General features: G+C 45.3%; 3 protein-coding genes and 2 long non-coding RNA genes across 5 annotated transcripts; all 5 read right to left on the bottom strand.

The window, feature by feature from the left end:
* Positions 1 to 13: 13 nt before the first annotated feature.
* On the bottom strand, positions 14 to 5931 carry LOC135495028 (uncharacterized). Its single transcript, XM_064783417.1, has 13 exons — positions 5894 to 5931; positions 5079 to 5476; positions 4466 to 4753; positions 3838 to 3981; positions 3486 to 3626; positions 3166 to 3288; positions 2395 to 2541; positions 2043 to 2183; positions 1730 to 1852; positions 1362 to 1484; positions 863 to 1050; positions 461 to 650; positions 14 to 349 (listed from the first exon to the last, which is right to left on the bottom strand). Exons 1-13 carry the CDS (start codon positions 5929 to 5931, stop codon positions 246 to 248), a joined length of 2148 nt encoding a protein of 715 aa, XP_064639487.1. The 3' UTR covers positions 14 to 245.
* A 2073-nt stretch (positions 5932 to 8004) lies between these two features.
* Positions 8005 to 11221, bottom strand: LOC135495027 (uncharacterized). Its single transcript, XM_064783416.1, has 9 exons — positions 11065 to 11221; positions 10749 to 10895; positions 10432 to 10578; positions 10116 to 10262; positions 9800 to 9946; positions 9509 to 9631; positions 8826 to 9163; positions 8470 to 8659; positions 8005 to 8135 (listed from the first exon to the last, which is right to left on the bottom strand). Exons 1-9 carry the CDS (start codon positions 11219 to 11221, stop codon positions 8032 to 8034), a joined length of 1500 nt encoding a protein of 499 aa, XP_064639486.1. The 3' UTR covers positions 8005 to 8031.
* Positions 11222 to 11448: 227 nt separating this feature from the next.
* LOC135494225 (uncharacterized) lies at positions 11449 to 12070 on the bottom strand. Its single transcript, XR_010448364.1, has 3 exons — positions 12015 to 12070; positions 11698 to 11844; positions 11449 to 11528 (listed from the first exon to the last, which is right to left on the bottom strand). It is a non-coding gene; the product is annotated as an uncharacterized LOC135494225 (long non-coding RNA).
* A 1522-nt stretch (positions 12071 to 13592) lies between these two features.
* LOC135494224 (uncharacterized) lies at positions 13593 to 14481 on the bottom strand. Its single transcript, XR_010448363.1, has 3 exons — positions 14379 to 14481; positions 13957 to 14097; positions 13593 to 13632 (listed from the first exon to the last, which is right to left on the bottom strand). It is a non-coding gene; the product is annotated as an uncharacterized LOC135494224 (long non-coding RNA).
* Positions 14482 to 14595: 114 nt separating this feature from the next.
* LOC135495026 (uncharacterized) lies at positions 14596 to 16298 on the bottom strand. The gene is made up of 3 exons (XM_064783415.1): positions 15911 to 16298; positions 15264 to 15548; positions 14596 to 15152 (listed from the first exon to the last, which is right to left on the bottom strand). Exons 1-3 carry the CDS (start codon positions 16296 to 16298, stop codon positions 14596 to 14598), a joined length of 1230 nt encoding a protein of 409 aa, XP_064639485.1.
* Between the last annotated feature and the right edge of the window lie 133 nt (positions 16299 to 16431).

Below are 16431 nucleotides of genomic sequence, written 5' to 3'. Positions count from 1 at the left end.
ATCCCAATTAGGAGTTCTCACGGATATTCCGAATTTTCATCAGTCATCTACATGTAGCACAAAAGAATAATCAATTTAGTTATATTTCTAATCAATAAAAGGGGATAAGTACCTAAATGTCCTCTTTTACTTTCGTCTGCCGATGTATGCACATGTTCATGTAATAGAAGAAACTGGGTCGAGCCAAAATGTTTTAATCTATCTTTTTAATTAAACGAAAATACAGAAAAAACGAAAAGGGCATCTTAGTTTCCGCCTCCAGAGACGTGGTTGATGGCAGTGTTGACGGCGTCACCTCCGGTTGAGACGATTCCTTGGACGTTGGACCCGATGTTCTGGAAGGTCTGGTCTGAAATGCCAAGCAAATTAGACGATAAAAAGGAGGCAAGATGGCCAGATAGCTTAAGTTAATGAGAGAATATAGACAGCCAACGTGATAGAAATTCAAATTGCGACTTACTGAGAATATCAGTGACAACATCTTGGATGGAGGAGACGGCGTTGGTTCCGTGTCCGATGATGTTCTGTACGTGTCCGGTGATGGTATCAACGTGGGTCTGAAGCTTGTCTGGGAGCTGACCGAGGGACTGGACGGTGTTCCACAGGTTGTTCACGTGGCCCTGGATGGTGTTTCCAACCTGACCGGCAATCTGAAACAACAATGCATGCACAGGCTGTATTAATAAAAATGCATCGCGACAAAAAGATAGAAATCGAGGGTCTAAGATATGCATTGTTGCTGGTAGTGCTACCGGTCACACATATACGAGCAGCCTCTGGAGGCCTCTTCTGATTTCGCGTGGCGGTCACGGACTTATTGCAATCTCTACAGTAAGTTCAGCACAGAAAAGAATAAACTTACAGCGACGGCATTATCAATATGTGGCTGAAGAGCAGTAGAGATGGTGTTGGTTAGGTCACGCTTTCCGACACTTTGGTTGAGGAGGTTCTGGAGTTCACCGAGACCAGTCTGGACGGTTTGTCCGAGGAGGCCGATTCCCATGTTTCCGAGGTTAGCGAGGAGATCGGTCCATGCGTCACGGGCTTGTGCTAAAATTGAGAAATCATATAGCCTGAAGTGAAGATCATCTGAATAAACCGAGAACGACTTGGTTCTGATGCAGCTCTTTAAAATCATTCATCGAGCTTATCCGATAGTTTAGAACACAAAACGTACCGAGATCGCGCTCGGCATTAATGGAGATGAAGGTCTGGAATAAAACGACGGGGGCAACTTGCCCAATAACATTGAGGATATCAGAGCAGATGTCACGGAGCTTGGCCTCATCAAGAGCTGAAGTGGAGAGGGGTAGGAGGGCCGTATTTCTTGCCAGAGATTAGGCTTGTAATGATACACCTACCAAGATCGCGTTTGCCAATAGCGGAGATGATGGTCGGGAGAGTCTGGACGACGACTGGGGCAACTTGTCCGATAACATTGAGGATGTCAGACCATATGCCACGGAGCTTGGCCTCATCAATACCTGAATATCGGATGAGTGGTAAAAGTAGATATTAGATTGTTCTTGTAGGTTTGGCTTGTGACACAAAAAAATCATTTGAACATGAAAACTTCGACGTGATCTTACAATACAAAAAATTAATAGTAGTCTTTTTTTCTCAACCATTGCATGGCCAAAGTTACGAAATTGTAGCGAACATTTCTGTTATGATATGAACTACTTTGAATAAACTCTTCAAACAAACAAAATTGTAATGATACACCTACCAAGATCACGTTTGCCAATAGCGGAGATGATAGTTGGGATGGTTTGGACAACGACTGGGGCAACTTGTCCGATAACATTGAGGATGTCGGACCAGATGTCACGGAGCTTGGCCTCATCAATAGCTGAAAATGTATTAGTATCATTTCGTTAATTAGGTAATTTTACTACCGATTAGATACTGAGAATTCCTTCTGAGAGGGGTAGGAGGGGAGGTTTTTCTTGCTATAGGCAAAACGATTAAATAGAACTCCACCGGATCTTCCGAAACGCATGTGACACGCTTTTATGCAGATTTGGGGAATAGGGTCTTACCACTAAGATCACGCTTTCCAAATAGACCACCGAGGGCGTCGCCGATGGCGCTGATTCCTTGGTTGATGAGTGGGGTAAGGACGCCAGTGGCAAGACCAGTCCCGATGGCGATCAGGGGTCCGGAGATGACGATACGAGGATCTGAGAGAGAGGAAGAGAAAATGTCAAAACTTCGCAGTGACGCTCAGTTGATAATGAAATTGCATTCAAGGTGATTACATTCAAACAAATCAACGTATCTGCCCCTCATATTCCTAAAAATATCCACTGAACAAAATAAACCAAATGCATTTAAAATAATGCGTTAGAGAAGAATTTTGAGAAGACTGAATATATTTTCTGATGAGCTTACCGATTTCACGCTTTCCGAGGTTTCCAACTCCCTGGTTGAGGAGGTTCTGGAGTTCACCGAGACCAGTCTGGACGGTTTGTCCGAGGAGGCCGATTCCCATGTTTCCGAGGTTAGCGAGGAGATCGGTCCATGCGTCACGGGCTTGTGCTAAAATTGAGAAATCATATAGCCTTAAGTGAAGATCATCTAGTCCGATAGTTTAGAACACAAAACGTGCCGAGATCGCGCTCGGCATTAATGGAGATGAAGGTCTGGAATAAAACGACGGGGGCAACTTGCCCAATAACATTGAGGATATCAGAGCAGATGTCACGGAGCTTGGCCTCATCAAGAGCTGAAGTTGAGAGGGGTAGGAGGGCCGTATTTCTTGCCAGAGATTAGGCTTGTAATGATACACCTACCAAGATCGCGTTTGCCAATAGCGGAGATGATGGTCGGGAGAGTCTGGACGACGACTGGGGCAACTTGTCCGATAACATTGAGGATGTCAGACCAGATGTCACGGAGCTTTGCCTCATCAAGAGCTGAATATCGGATGATTGGTAAAAGTAGATATTAAATAATTCTTGTAGGTTTGGCTTGTGACACAAAAAAAATCATTTGAACATGAAAACTTCGACGTGATCTTACAATGCAAAAAATTATTAGTAGTCTTTTTTTTCTCAACCATTGCATGGCCAAAGTTACGAAAATGTAGCGAACATTTCTATTAGGATATAAACTACTTTGAATCAACTCTTCAAACAAACAAAATTGTAATGATACACCTACCAAGATCACGTTTGCCAATAGCGGAGATGATGGTTGGGATGGTTTGGACAACGACTGGGGCAACTTGTCCGATAACATTGAGGATGTCGGACCAGATGTCACGGAGCTTAGCCTCATCAATAGCTGAAAATGTATTAGTATCATTTCGTTAATTAGGTAATTTTACTACCGATTAGATACCGAGAATTCAGTCCTTCTGAGAGGGGTAGGAGGCGAGGTTTTTTTGCTATAGGCAAAACGATTAAATAGAACTACACCGGATCTTCCGGAACGCACGTTACACGCTTTAATGCAGATTAAATTGGGGAATTGGTTCTTACCACTAAGATCACGCTTTCCAAATAGACCACCGAGGGCGTCGCCGATGGCGCTGATTCCTTGGTTGATGAGTGGGGTAAGGACGCCAGTGGCAAGACCAGTCCCGATGGCGATCAGGGGTCCGGAGATGACGATACGAGGATCTGAGAGAGAGGAAGAGAAAATGTCAAAACTTCGCAGTGACGCTCAGTTGATAATGAAATTGCATTCAAGGTGATTACATTCAAACAAATCAACGTATCTGCCCCTCATATTCCTAAAAATATCCACTGAACAAAATAAACCAAATGCATTTAAAATAATGCGTTAGAGAAAAATCTTGAGAAGACTGAATATATTTTCTGATGAGCTTACCGATTTCACGCTTTCCGAGGTTTCCAACTCCCTGGTTGAGGAGGTTCTGAAGTTCACCGAGACCAGTCTGGACGGTTTGTCCGAGGAGGCCGATTCCCATGTTTCCAAGGTTGGAGAGGAGGTCAGTCCAAGCATCACGGAGTTCTGTTGTTGAAAATAACAAAAGTATGTGTGTGATGATATCGAGTACATTGATATATGGGTCATTGCATCAGTCTTATCTCTACATAAGCGTTGCATGCGATATGCGCCGCGTGAGCGCTTATTTGTAGATAAGTTTTGGCAGCCATCTCAATATCCATTTGGTCCAACACCAATTGAAGATTAGCAAATACGCAAAGCTGTTTCTTCGCGATTTACCTGAGCCTAATAAGTGGGGGAGAGTTCATTGCAACCTACTGTCCTCAACTTCCTCGCACTTGCATCGTTTCTACACTCACACTTGAGTGCATCTTAGCTATGAAGCGGCTATGGGAGGATGCAATATACGATTCTAATCGGAATGTGCTTGCGTTTTCAGAAATCTCCAAGTTTTGTGGATCCAGTGGGCGCAACCACTGAAATCAGTGGTACTTTTTAGCTTTAAGGAATTTGAGATAACAATTTCAATGGAATAAAATAGACTTACCGAGTTCACGCTTTCCAACATTCTGGTTGAGGAGATTCTGGAGTTCACCGAGACCGGTCTGGACGGTTTGTCCGAGGAGGCCGATTCCCATGTTTCCGAGGTTAGCGAGAAGGTCGGTCCATGCATCACGAAGTTCACGCTTTCCGAGATTTCCAACTCCCTGGTTGAGAATGTTTTGTAGTTCACCAAGACCAGTGGCGACAGTCTGTCCGAGGAGGCCGATTCCCATGTTTCCGAGGTTTCCCAAGAGATCGGTCCAGGCATCACGGAGTTTCCCCTGGTTTTTGGCTGCAAAAAAACACATTGTGTCATTTAGATGACATGATGACTTAGATATCATAGAGAAAGTTTGTAATAACATCATTTTTGGAGATCAACTTAAAATATCGTTGAGACTAGCGTTCGACAATTCCGTGTCTTGTGTCGCAAGCAGTTTGAAGCGAAACACCGTTAAATCTGCCGAGAAACTTTCAGCATTTTTGCGTACAGAGCCAACCACTTGCGAAACGAATTTGATAATTTGAAGGTGAATCAGCCCTTTACTTTAATCGCATGATATCTTGGCTGTGAAGTGAAACAGGGACAGAATCTGTGCAAAGTAGAGATTGCTCACCAACGATCATGTCGACGGCATTGTGAAGATCGCGCTTGGTCACACCCTTGTTCACCCAGGAGAGAGAGTTGACGTTCTGGGCGAATTCGATGAGCTCCTTGTATCCCTCAAGGATGGTCTCCTTCAGGGGCTCGAACTTTTCACCGAGGACCTCCTTGGCCTTGTCGAGGAAGGCCTGGAGCTTGACGGGGTCGAAGTCAACGCCGCGCTTTCCGAGTCCGCTGATGAGGCCTTGTTGGAGGAGTTGGAGGAGGGCATTCTGGCCGACCTGAACCAGCTGTTCAGCAGTTGGCTTCAGGACCTGGGCGAAGAGATCATCGAAGAAATCGGCCTTGGTGTTTCCAACGCCGAGCATGAGGACGACACATACTAAAGCTGCGGCTTTCATTTTGACAGTTCTGGAAGGAAGAAAAGAGGAAATGAATGAAACTGAAAGGGAAACTGAAGGAAATTACAACTAAATAGTACCGGTATTGAATGAAAATTCGCATAAAGAAAATGACATTGTATAGATGGTATAGTTTTATTCCATCGCCGATTTCGATGCTACACCTACCTTAGCTGCCAACGAGTCGCAATGAAATGATTCCTGAAAATGTTGCTGGGTCATTTTATATAAGGTTACATTAGCCGATGTGTTGTTTCCCAGAGGATTTTGATAGATTTTACAACCATTTTTATCGCTTTAGATTTGAGAGATTACCAGAAGGGTTTGGCCTTGATTGCGAGTGTGCAACAGTGGGCGTGAATGTCGCACGTGTTTGCGATAGTTAGCGAGATGATAAAAAGCAATTTCATTCTCCAAGCACACTTACTTTTCAAGCATTTGATCTCTGCCAGTATCAACTTCCATATTGTAAATCACTGTACATTATTCATTGATGTTCTTACAATGCAATGGGACTGAAAGTAGCCACAGTGGTAGAGCTTCGTACTTCCTTTGGGGATGAATTCACAAAATGGCGGCAAATTCAAGCAGGGAAGAAACGACGTCATCAATAATTACAGTTACGGTCATGCGCGAGGAGTATGTGTTGATATCTCTCGATTCGATATTGACCTAGATTAGTGAGGTCATCAAAACACGGTTTTCTCATACTGTCTGATGCGTAGTTATGCCAATGCCAATTTACTGTTCCTGGTTTATCCCCATTTTGGTTCTCAGTTTGTACTTCAAATAAGGAGTTTGTGCAGAACCTCAAAAACCTCAACAACAACACTTCTTAGTCCCTTCGGGTTCATCCATTTTTGGAGCGTTTGGTTCTCTTGAGAGCGGTTTACAAGCCAGACGTATTAATCCTTATATATAGTAGGCGCCCTTAGTCAGAAAGTCAAAAACACAAAATCTTATAGTTTTTATTTCATGCAATTTATTCGACGATTATTTCTACAGAATATTACTGTTCAGTTTCCGTCTCCAGAGACGTAGTTGATTGCAGTGTTAACTGCATCACTTACGACTCTCCGGCTGAGACGATTCTTTGAACTTTGTTGGAGCCGATGTTCTGGGAGGTCTGGTCTGAAGTAGGAACAATATGGCACTTTAGAATCTGCATTACGGGACACACTTTTGCACCAAATCAAAAGGGGTTGCATAACAACATGTAATTTGCATCACTAAGCTTTGTTGAGTAGGGTGTGGTTTTCGCAAAGCCCCCGAAACGTCCACGTGAACTCCTATACGATTGTTCTCCTTCGTTTTGAGGAGGTCAAACAATGATACAAGCGTTCGGGATGGCGTTTCAGGGGATTTGTGAAAACTCCCTATTACCGCGAGTGGAGGAAGCTGTTAATCATTGAAGAAACCTTCACAAATGCCAAGGATCCCTAAAAAAATGAGTTATGATCTATGCCTCATTTTCCCCTTGATATGGCAAAAATATGCTTTTTGTCTCCCAACTCCTTCGCAGGTCATACAGCTAGCAACTGGTCTGTTCAGCGGTGGTTGGGGTCAAGTAACTTGTAATATAACTAAGAATATCAGTGACTACTTCTTGGATGAAGGAGACAGCGTTGGTTCCGTGTCCGATGATGTTCTGTATACGTGTCCGGTGATGGTATCAACGTGGGTCTGGAGCTTGTCAGGGAGCTGACCGAGGGACTGGACGGTGTTCCACAGGTTGTTGTGTCTAGTCCCGTGCGTCATACATGTACTCTCCAAACGCAGCCGATTTCGTCATCCAAGCATGCATAGTGTAGAGTGTTCAAGAATGGGAGGTATGTATGGTTATGTCTGCTACATCTGTGTACAATTTCTTTGGAGCGTTTTTAAAACCGTTGTTCTAACTCCTTTTTTTCCCGGGACCCTTTCTGCTCAATGTAAATCATTGATAATCAATACTTTTTTTACATGTACACGGCCGTGCGCATGCTGCGTTAACGTGACTGATAACATGCGTGCTATATTACTTTATCGTATGGCGCCAGCCATCCTGTCCCTTCCCAAGCATGCCAGCTCTTTACACGCAGGTATATACGATAGGTTTATCAAGTGCATGGCGGAAAGTTTGGGTCGAGTTTCGGTCGAGTGGGTGGCATTTTGGTGGTGTATTTGTGTGTCGGAATAGTCTCTCGAAAATCTCAACCATGCCGTATCCCTTGGTCCAGATACCGTGATCGCTTCATCGTCGCATGTGACGGCTATTAAGAGGGTTTATAGGCAAATCAGGAGGCATTGCCAGGTAGGCAAGAATTCGTTGACTTTTGAAAACGCCAAATGTCGCGCTTTTAGCAAACCCAGTATATGCCCAGGACTTGTCACGAAACCATGGTTTATGTACAGTGCTTAAATGCCATTGATGTGTATACATGTAGAGGGCAATTTATGTGTCACAACCTAGGTTTGATTGGTGTTTTTCAATACAAAACATGAACTAAGTACCAAAAACACTAAATTTCATTTAATATGTTTTATTGCGTAGTAAGTCAGTACACGTCAACGGATGAATTATTCTTAGTTTCCGCCTCCGGAGACGTGGTTGATGGCAGTGTTGACGGCGTCACCTCCGGTTGAGACGATTCCTTGCACGTTGGAGCCGATGTTCTGAAAGGTCTGGTCTGGAAATTTTCAAAAGACATATCTCAATTTGATTCATATATCTTAATTTCCAAGGTCGCTTTCGAGTTTCAGAGGACTGTTATTTCAAAATTACTGGTTATGGCTGTTGCACATGGGCAGATTACAAATGCATTGGTTATGGACTTGATAACAAGTCCCGTATTTTTTCATACCCGGTGCGTTGCTTCGACATATGAATCTACTGAAATATTGCAAGTTCCTTGACACATCGACGTGCACATGTACACTGTACATGTGATGTATAGGAGTTGCTACAAACACATGAAGGAATACTGGCCTAATTCCTGGTTCATTTCGTCAAATAGTACTTACTGAGAATGTCAGTGACGACATCCTGGATGGAGGAGACGGCGTTGGTTCCGTGTCCGATGATGTTCTGTACGTGTCCGGTGATGGTATCAACGTGGGTCTGGAGCTTGTCAGGGAGCTGACCGATGGACTGGACGGTGTTCCACAGGTTGTTCACGTGGCCCTGGATGGTGTTTCCAACCTGACCGGCAATCTTGAGAATGCAAGGGGAAATGTGTCAAATGCTGACAACTGTTGCCAACTTGATACTGCTGCTATTTGAAAGTAATTTTAGCAATCAGGGTGAAACAGCATTGAAGTCGAACAGCCAACCCTCCTCCCCCTCCCGAATCGGTAGAAAACAGAAAAACTATACGTACAGCGACGGCGTTGTCAATGTGTGGTTGAAGGGCAGTGGTAATGGTGTTGGTAAGATCACGCTTTCCGAGGTTTCCAACTCCCTGGTTGAGGAGGTTCTGGAGTTCACCGAGACCAGTCTGGACGGTTTGTCCGAGGAGGCCGATTCCCATGTTTCCGAGGTTGGAGAGGAGGTCGGTCCATGCATCACGGACTTCACGCTTTCCAGCGAGGTCTCCAACTCCCTGGTTGAGGAGGTTCTGGAGTTCGCCGAGACCAGTGGCTACAGTCTGTCCGAGGAGGCCGATTCCCATGTTTCCGAGGTTTCCGAGAAGGTCGGTCCAAGCATCACGGGCTTGTGCTAAAAATTATCAAAATTGGCTCAATGAAAAATTCAATACAATAATTTGCCCATCATTTTAGAGAAAAATAAACTACTAACAATACCGCGATTTGTGAATGCCATCAATTTACCTCCCTTTTCACATGATTGTGCCCTCGCCAAAATAGCATTTATTCCTTTCTATTCAGCCGAATTTTAGGATTTCACTTAAATTACTCTGAGAAAATGCCTTGAAGTGCATTTGCCTCCCCAAGAACTGCAGTGCCGGACTACAGTGTACTGCACTGTACTGTGTGATGCATTGGCTCATGGCTGGAGATATTGGAGGAAATTGCATTTGTGGACAGAAGCCTAGTAACGTACCGAGATCGCGTTTGCCGACAGCGGAAATGATGGTTGGGATGGTTTGGATAACGACTGGGGCAACTTGTCCGATAACATTAAGGATGTCAGACCAGATGCCACGGAGCTTGGCCTCAGCGGTGGCTAAAATAAGTGAATGATTAACATCAACGGATATTACGGAAAAATTGAAGATCAGCGGTTAGAATTGATATCCAACGACTCCATGCGTCATCGAAAATGACCAATGAATATTAAGAAAGTGTTTTACATATTTGCATCTAGAGAACGTATAATATCTTAGAAACTAACCCAAGTCGCGCTTTCCAAAGAGACCGCCAAGGGCATCTCCAATAGCACCAATTCCCTGGTTTAGGATTGGGGCGATGACGTTAGCGGCAACTCCGGCACCGACAGCGACGACAACTGGGGCAATACGAGCTTCAAATTCGGCAAGATCTGAAATCATGAAATCAGAATTCAGGTTGAATGATTTTTTCATAAAAAATGGAAATGGCCCTAGTGGTTTACTTGGTTATGACGATGGCACGTAAAGTTATGTCAAGAGATCCGTTGTTAGGATGCTACTTATCAGCCATTTGGGACTCTGAGCCAAGACCGAACTTACCCAAGTCGCGCTTTCCAAAGAGACCGCCAAGGGCATCTCCAATAGCACCGATTCCCTGGTTGACGAGTGGGGAAATGAGCTGGGTAGCTACACCGGCACCGACGGCGACGACAACTGGAGCAATACGAGCTTCGAATTCAGCAAGATCTGAAAATAATGAAATTGGAATTGAGATTTAATGATCTTTGAAGAAAAAATGGAGGGAAGCCTGTTTAATTATTTGGATAGTGTGATGGCGCCAGATGTTGTGTACAGAGATCCATTGTAGGGTGGTAGATGTCAGCCACTGATAACTTTGGGCCCAGTCACAACTTACCCAGGTCACGCTTTCCAAAGAGACCGCCAAGGGCATCTCCAATAGCACCGATGCCCTGGTTTAGGATTGGGGCGATGACGTTAGCGGCAACTCCGGCACCGACAGCGACGACAACTGGGGCAATACGAGCTTCAAATTCGGCAAGATCTGAAATCATGAAATCAGAATTCAGGTTGAATGATTTTTTCATAAAAAAATGGAAATGGCCCTAGTGGTTTACTTGGTTATGACGATGGCACGTAAAGTTATGTCAAGAGATCCGTTGTTAGGATGCTACTTATCAGCCATTTGGGACTCTGAGCCAAGACCGAACTTACCCAAGTCGCGCTTTCCAAAGAGACCGCCAAGGGCATCTCCAATAGCACCGATTCCCTGGTTGACGAGTGGGGAAATGAGCTGGGTAGCTACACCGGCACCGACGGCGACGACAACTGGAGCAATACGGGCTTCGAATTCAGCAAGATCTGAAAATAATGAAATTGGAATTGAGATTTAATGATCTTTGAAGAAAAAATGGAGGGAAGCCTGTTTAATTACTTGGTTAGTGCGATGGCGCGAGATGTTGTGTCCAGAGATCCATTGTAGGGTGGTAGATGTCAGCCACTGATAACTTTGGGCCCAGTCACAACTTACCCAGGTCACGCTTTCCAAAGAGACCGCCAAGGGCATCTCCAATAGCACCGATGCCCTGGTTTAGGATTGGGGCGATGACGTTAGCGGCAACTCCGGCACCGACAGCGACGACAACTGGGGCAATACGGGCTTCAAATTCGGCAAGATCTGAAATCATGAAATCAGAATTCAGGTTGAATGATTTTTTCATAAAAAAATGGAAATGGCCCTAGTGGTTTACTTGGTTATGACGATGGCACGTAAAGTTATGTCCAGAGATCCGTTGTTAGGATGCTACTTATCAACCATTTGGGGCTCTGAGCCAAGACCGAACTTACCCAAGTCGCGCTTTCCAAAGAGACCGCCAAGGGCATCTCCAATAGCACCGATGCCCTGGTTGACGAGTGGGGAAATGAGCTGGGTAGCTACACCGGCACCGACGGCGACGACAACTGGAGCAATACGAGCTTCGAATTCAGCAAGATCTGAAAATAATGAAATTGGAATTGAGATTTAATGATCTTTGAAGAAAAAATGGAGGGAAGCCTGTTTAATTATTTGGATAGTGTGATGGCGCGAGATGTTGTGTACAGAGATCCATTGTAGGGTGGTAGATGTCAGCCACTGATAACTTTGGGCCCAGTCTTAACTTACCCAGGTCACGCTTTCCAAAGAGACCGCCAAGGGCATCTCCAATAGCACCGATGCCCTGGTTTAGGATTGGGGCGATGACGTTAGCGGCAACTCCGGCACCGACAGCGACGACAACTGGGGCAATACGAGCTTCAAATTCGGCAAGATCTGAAATCATGAAATCAGAATTCAGGTTGAATGATTTTTTCATAAAAAAATGGAAATGGCCCTAGTGGTTTACTTGGTTATGACGATGGCACGTAAAGTTATGTCCAGAGATCCGTTGTTTGGATTCTACTTATCAGCCATTTGGGACTCTGAGCCAAGACCGAACTTACCCAAGTCGCGCTTTCCAAAGAGACCGCCAAGGGCATCTCCAATAGCACCGATTCCCTGGTTGAGGAGTGGGGAAATGAGCTGGGTAGCTACACCGGCACCGACTGCGACGATTACTGGTGCGATACGGGCTTCGAATTCAGCAAGATCTGAAAATAATGAAATTGGAATTGAGATTTGATAATCTTTGAAGAAAAAATGGAGGGAAGCCTGTTTAATTACTTGGTTAGTGCGATGGCGCGAGATGTTGTGTCCAGAGATCCGTTGTAGGGTGGTAGATGTCAGCCACTGATAACTTTGGGCCCAGTCACAACTTACCCAGGTCACGCTTTCCAAAGAGACCGCCAAGGGCATCTCCAATAGCACCGATGCCCTGGTTTAGGATTGGGGCGATGACGTTAGCGGCAACTCCGGCACCGACAGCGACGACAACTGGGGCAATACGAGCTTCAAATTCGGCAAGATCTGAAATCATGAAATCAGAATTCAGGTTGAATGATTTTTTCATTAAAAAATGGAAATTGCCCTAGTGGTTTACTTGGTTATGACGATGGCACGTAAAGTTATGTCAAGAGATCCGTTGTTAGGATGCTACTTATCAGCCATTTGGGACTCTGAGCCAAGACCGAACTTACCCAAGTCGCGCTTTCCAAAGAGACCGCCAAGGGCATCTCCAATAGCACCGATTCCCTGGTTGACGAGTGGGGAAATGAGCTGGGTAGCTACACCGGCACCGACGGCGACGATTACTGGTGCGATACGGGCTTCGAATTCAGCAAGATCTGAAAATAATGAAATTGGAATTGAGATTTGATAATCTTTGAAGAAAAAATGGAGGGAAGCCTGTTTAATTACTTGGTTAGTGCGATGGCGCGAGATGTTGTGTACAGAGATCCATTGTAGGGTGGTAGATGTCAGCCACTGATAACTTTGGGCCCAGTCACAACTTACCCAGGTCACGCTTTCCAAAGAGACCGCCAAGGGCATCTCCAATAGCACCGATGCCCTGGTTTAGGATTGGGGCGATAACGTTAGCGGCAACTCCGGCACCGACGGCGACGACAACTGGGGCAATGCGGGCTTCGAAGTCTTCTGGAAATAGTCGAATTGGCATTTGGAGAGTTGATCAACACAAAGCATTTGGCTTAATCAGTAAATTCATCACATGTAGGTTTCTTTCTCAGACTTCCAACATGGTCTGTGACCTACTTTTCTTACACTACTCTTCTTGGGAGTCGATTCGATAGAGCTCAAAGACCTATTACACTGGAACTTTTATCAAAGCTTTTCTTAGTTATCTTGGGTTTTAAATGTCTTGTATGTCTAGAAATAATAAACCAAAACAAAAACTTGACTTTATGATGCGAACAAGAAAAAAACACCACGTTCTTGTTTTCGTATCAAAATCTGAGCAAAACCCACCCGTTGCTTCCGCAGTTGGAAAACGGCATGATGGACCTTTTTACATGTATGATTCTTTTGACTTACCAAGGTCACGCTTGCCGAAGAGATCACCGATGAGGCCTCCAACGGCATTGATTCCCTGGTTGACGAGTGGGGCAATAACGTTTGCGGCAACACCGGTACCGACAGCTACGACAACTGGGGCGATACGAGGATCTAAGAATTGATAAAAGCGATGCATTTAACAGTATATCTACCTGCTTTTGATTGTAGAACTAGTCTTTGAATAGTTTGACACGTTTGCAAAGTACACCACGCCTTTAGGAGAATGTAAAACTGAATTTAGTTTGAGACAGTGCTCAAAGAGATCCTCGTAACGGCTGTGCTGTGAGATAGTAGAGAGAGACGTCATTCTATCGGCTGCTTGGGACAATTTCGCTTGGCCGACCCGGTTACTATCTGATTGTCTTCAATTAACGACTGATCCCACGAATGGTGACTTTTCGAGATCTGCCTGAGGACTTAGTAGTTTGTTCTTACCAACATCACGCTTTCCGAAGAGGCCACCGAGGGCATCTCCAATAGCACCAATTCCCTGGTTGAGGAGTGGGGCGATGACGTTAGCGGCAACTCCGGCACCGACGGCGGCGACAACTGGGGCAATACGAGCTTCGATGTCAGCTGAAGGTGAAATTCATAAATGAAGTGACTGAGGTTTTTGAATGACGACTATACCCCATGTTCTGTTTAATATGGAGCAAAATCTGAAATCCTATTACATGTATTTGTTGAAGTACATGTAATACTACTGAGATCTCGATTTCAAAAAGATCTCAAGAACGTCGCCAATAGCACTATTTCCTTGGCTGGCTAGAACCCCCTGGCGATACCAATTCCAAGTTCGAAGTTCACAAATGAATAGGTAGACCTACATGAGGACTTCGAGGCCAGACTAGACTTACCCAAGTCACGCTTTCCAAAGAGCCCGCCAAGGGCATCTCCAATAGCACCGATTCCCTGGTTGAGGAGTGGGGCGATAACGTTAGCGGCAACCCCGGCACCGACGGCGGCGACAACTGGGGCAATACGGGACTCGATATCGGCAAGGGCTGCAAAAATCATTTTGTGAAAAGCAACTTGATGCATCAGAATTTTAATACGAGTCGTAATGCTGTAGGTTTAAATAAATTCTGAATCAAAGATGTTCGCGCAAAGTCTACAGTTTTTCTTTGGTGTGGTGTCAAATAGAATTCCGTCAATATTCGTGAAGGTATTTTGGAAACTTATGATTAAATACATACTGATGTCCTCCGCACGTTTTCCAGCGAGGTCTCCAACTCCCTGATTGAGGAGGTTCTGGAGTTCACCGAGACCAGTCTGGACGGTTTGTCCGAGGAGGCCGATTCCCATGTTTCCGAGGTTAGCGAGAAGGTCAGTCCAGACATCACGGACTTCACGCTTTCCAGCGAGGTCTCCAACACCCTGGTTGAGGAGGTTCTGGAGTTCGCCGAGACCAGTGGCTACAGTCTGTCCGAGGAGGCCGATTCCCATGTTTCCAAGGTTGCCGAGAAGGTCGGTCCAAGCATCACGGACTTCACGCTTTCCAGCGAGGTCTCCAACACCCTGGTTGAGGAGGTTCTGGAGTTCACCGAGACCAGTGGCGACAGTTTGTCCGAGGAGGCCGATTCCCATGTTTCCGAGGTTTCCGAGGAGATCGGTCCATGCATCACGGAGTTCTGGAATTAAAAACTAGATGCTATATACCTGAAAGGGTAAGGAAGTGCATTAAATTGCAGTTTAATACCATATTGGCAAGTGACGAGTTTATGAATGAGTACCATACGTACCGAGTTCACGCTTTCCAACATTCTGGTTTAGGAGGTTCTGGAGTTCACCAAGACCAGTGGCAACAGTCTGTCCGAGAAGGCCGATTCCAGAGTTTCCGAGGTTGGCCAGGAGGTCAGTCCAGACATCACGCTTCTTTCCGGCGAGATCCCCAACTCCCTGGTTGAGGAGGTTCTGGAGTTCACCAAGACCAGTGGCGACAGTCTGTCCGAGGAGGCCGATTCCCATGTTTCCGAGGTTTCCCAAAAGATCTGTCCAGACATCGCGGAGTTTGCTCTGGTGTGTCTCTAAATTTGAAATAATAAAACAAGGGAATTAAAAGCGTCCGACAAGCGTTGAAGAAATAAGTCTGAATTTTAGGGAACATACATACATGTGGTATCAAGGCTCCATGCAAGCGTTCAACACCGAGCCTTTGTAGGCGGATAACCTGGCTATTTGATAATAATGGCACTTTGATGATACAATAGACGGACTATCTTATTTTGAGGGACGTTTGGCAACGTTTAGCTTTTTTTCATACTACCATATACCCCTCAAACACTGCAATGAAATAACCTTGTTTCTATTGCGTTGACGAGGCGAACCGATACCTTTACCCACAGAGAAGTAGACAAGGTGAATGTGATACTTTAAAACAAAAACTTACTGACGATCACATCGAGAGCATTGTGGAGGTCACGCTTGGTCATCCCCTTGTTCACCCAGGAGAGAGAGTTGACGTTCTGGGCGAATTCGATGAGCTCCTTGTATCCCTCAAGGATGGTCTCCTTCAGGGGCTCGAACTTTTCACCGAGGACCTCCCTGGCCTTGTCGAGGAAGGCCTGGAGCTTGACGGGGTCGAAGTCAACGCCGCGCTTTCCGAGATTTGAGAGAACGCCTTGTTCGAGGAGTTGGAGAAGGGCATTCTGGCCGGCCTGAACAATCTGTTCAGCAGTTGGCTTCAGGACCTGGGCGAAGAGGTCATCGAAGAAATCAGCCTTGGTGTTTCCAACACCCAGTACGAGAACGATGCAGACTAATGTGACAGCTCTCATCTTGTCGATGCTGTAGGATAAAAGCAAAAAATATCGTCGACACTATTTAGCCGGTTTCGGTGCGTCTGGTTTGGCGTTCCCAAAAGTGAGAGGAAATCTCAGAAACGGAAACACTCAAAAACGTTACACCAGT

The sequence above is a fragment of the Lineus longissimus genome, chromosome 10, assembly GCF_910592395.1.
Source record: "Lineus longissimus chromosome 10, tnLinLong1.2, whole genome shotgun sequence".
NCBI classification, from domain to species: Eukaryota; Metazoa; Nemertea; class Pilidiophora; order Heteronemertea; family Lineidae; genus Lineus; species Lineus longissimus.
The sequence above is the reverse complement of the archived record's forward strand: the minus strand, read 5'-3'. Positions and strand labels throughout refer to the sequence as shown.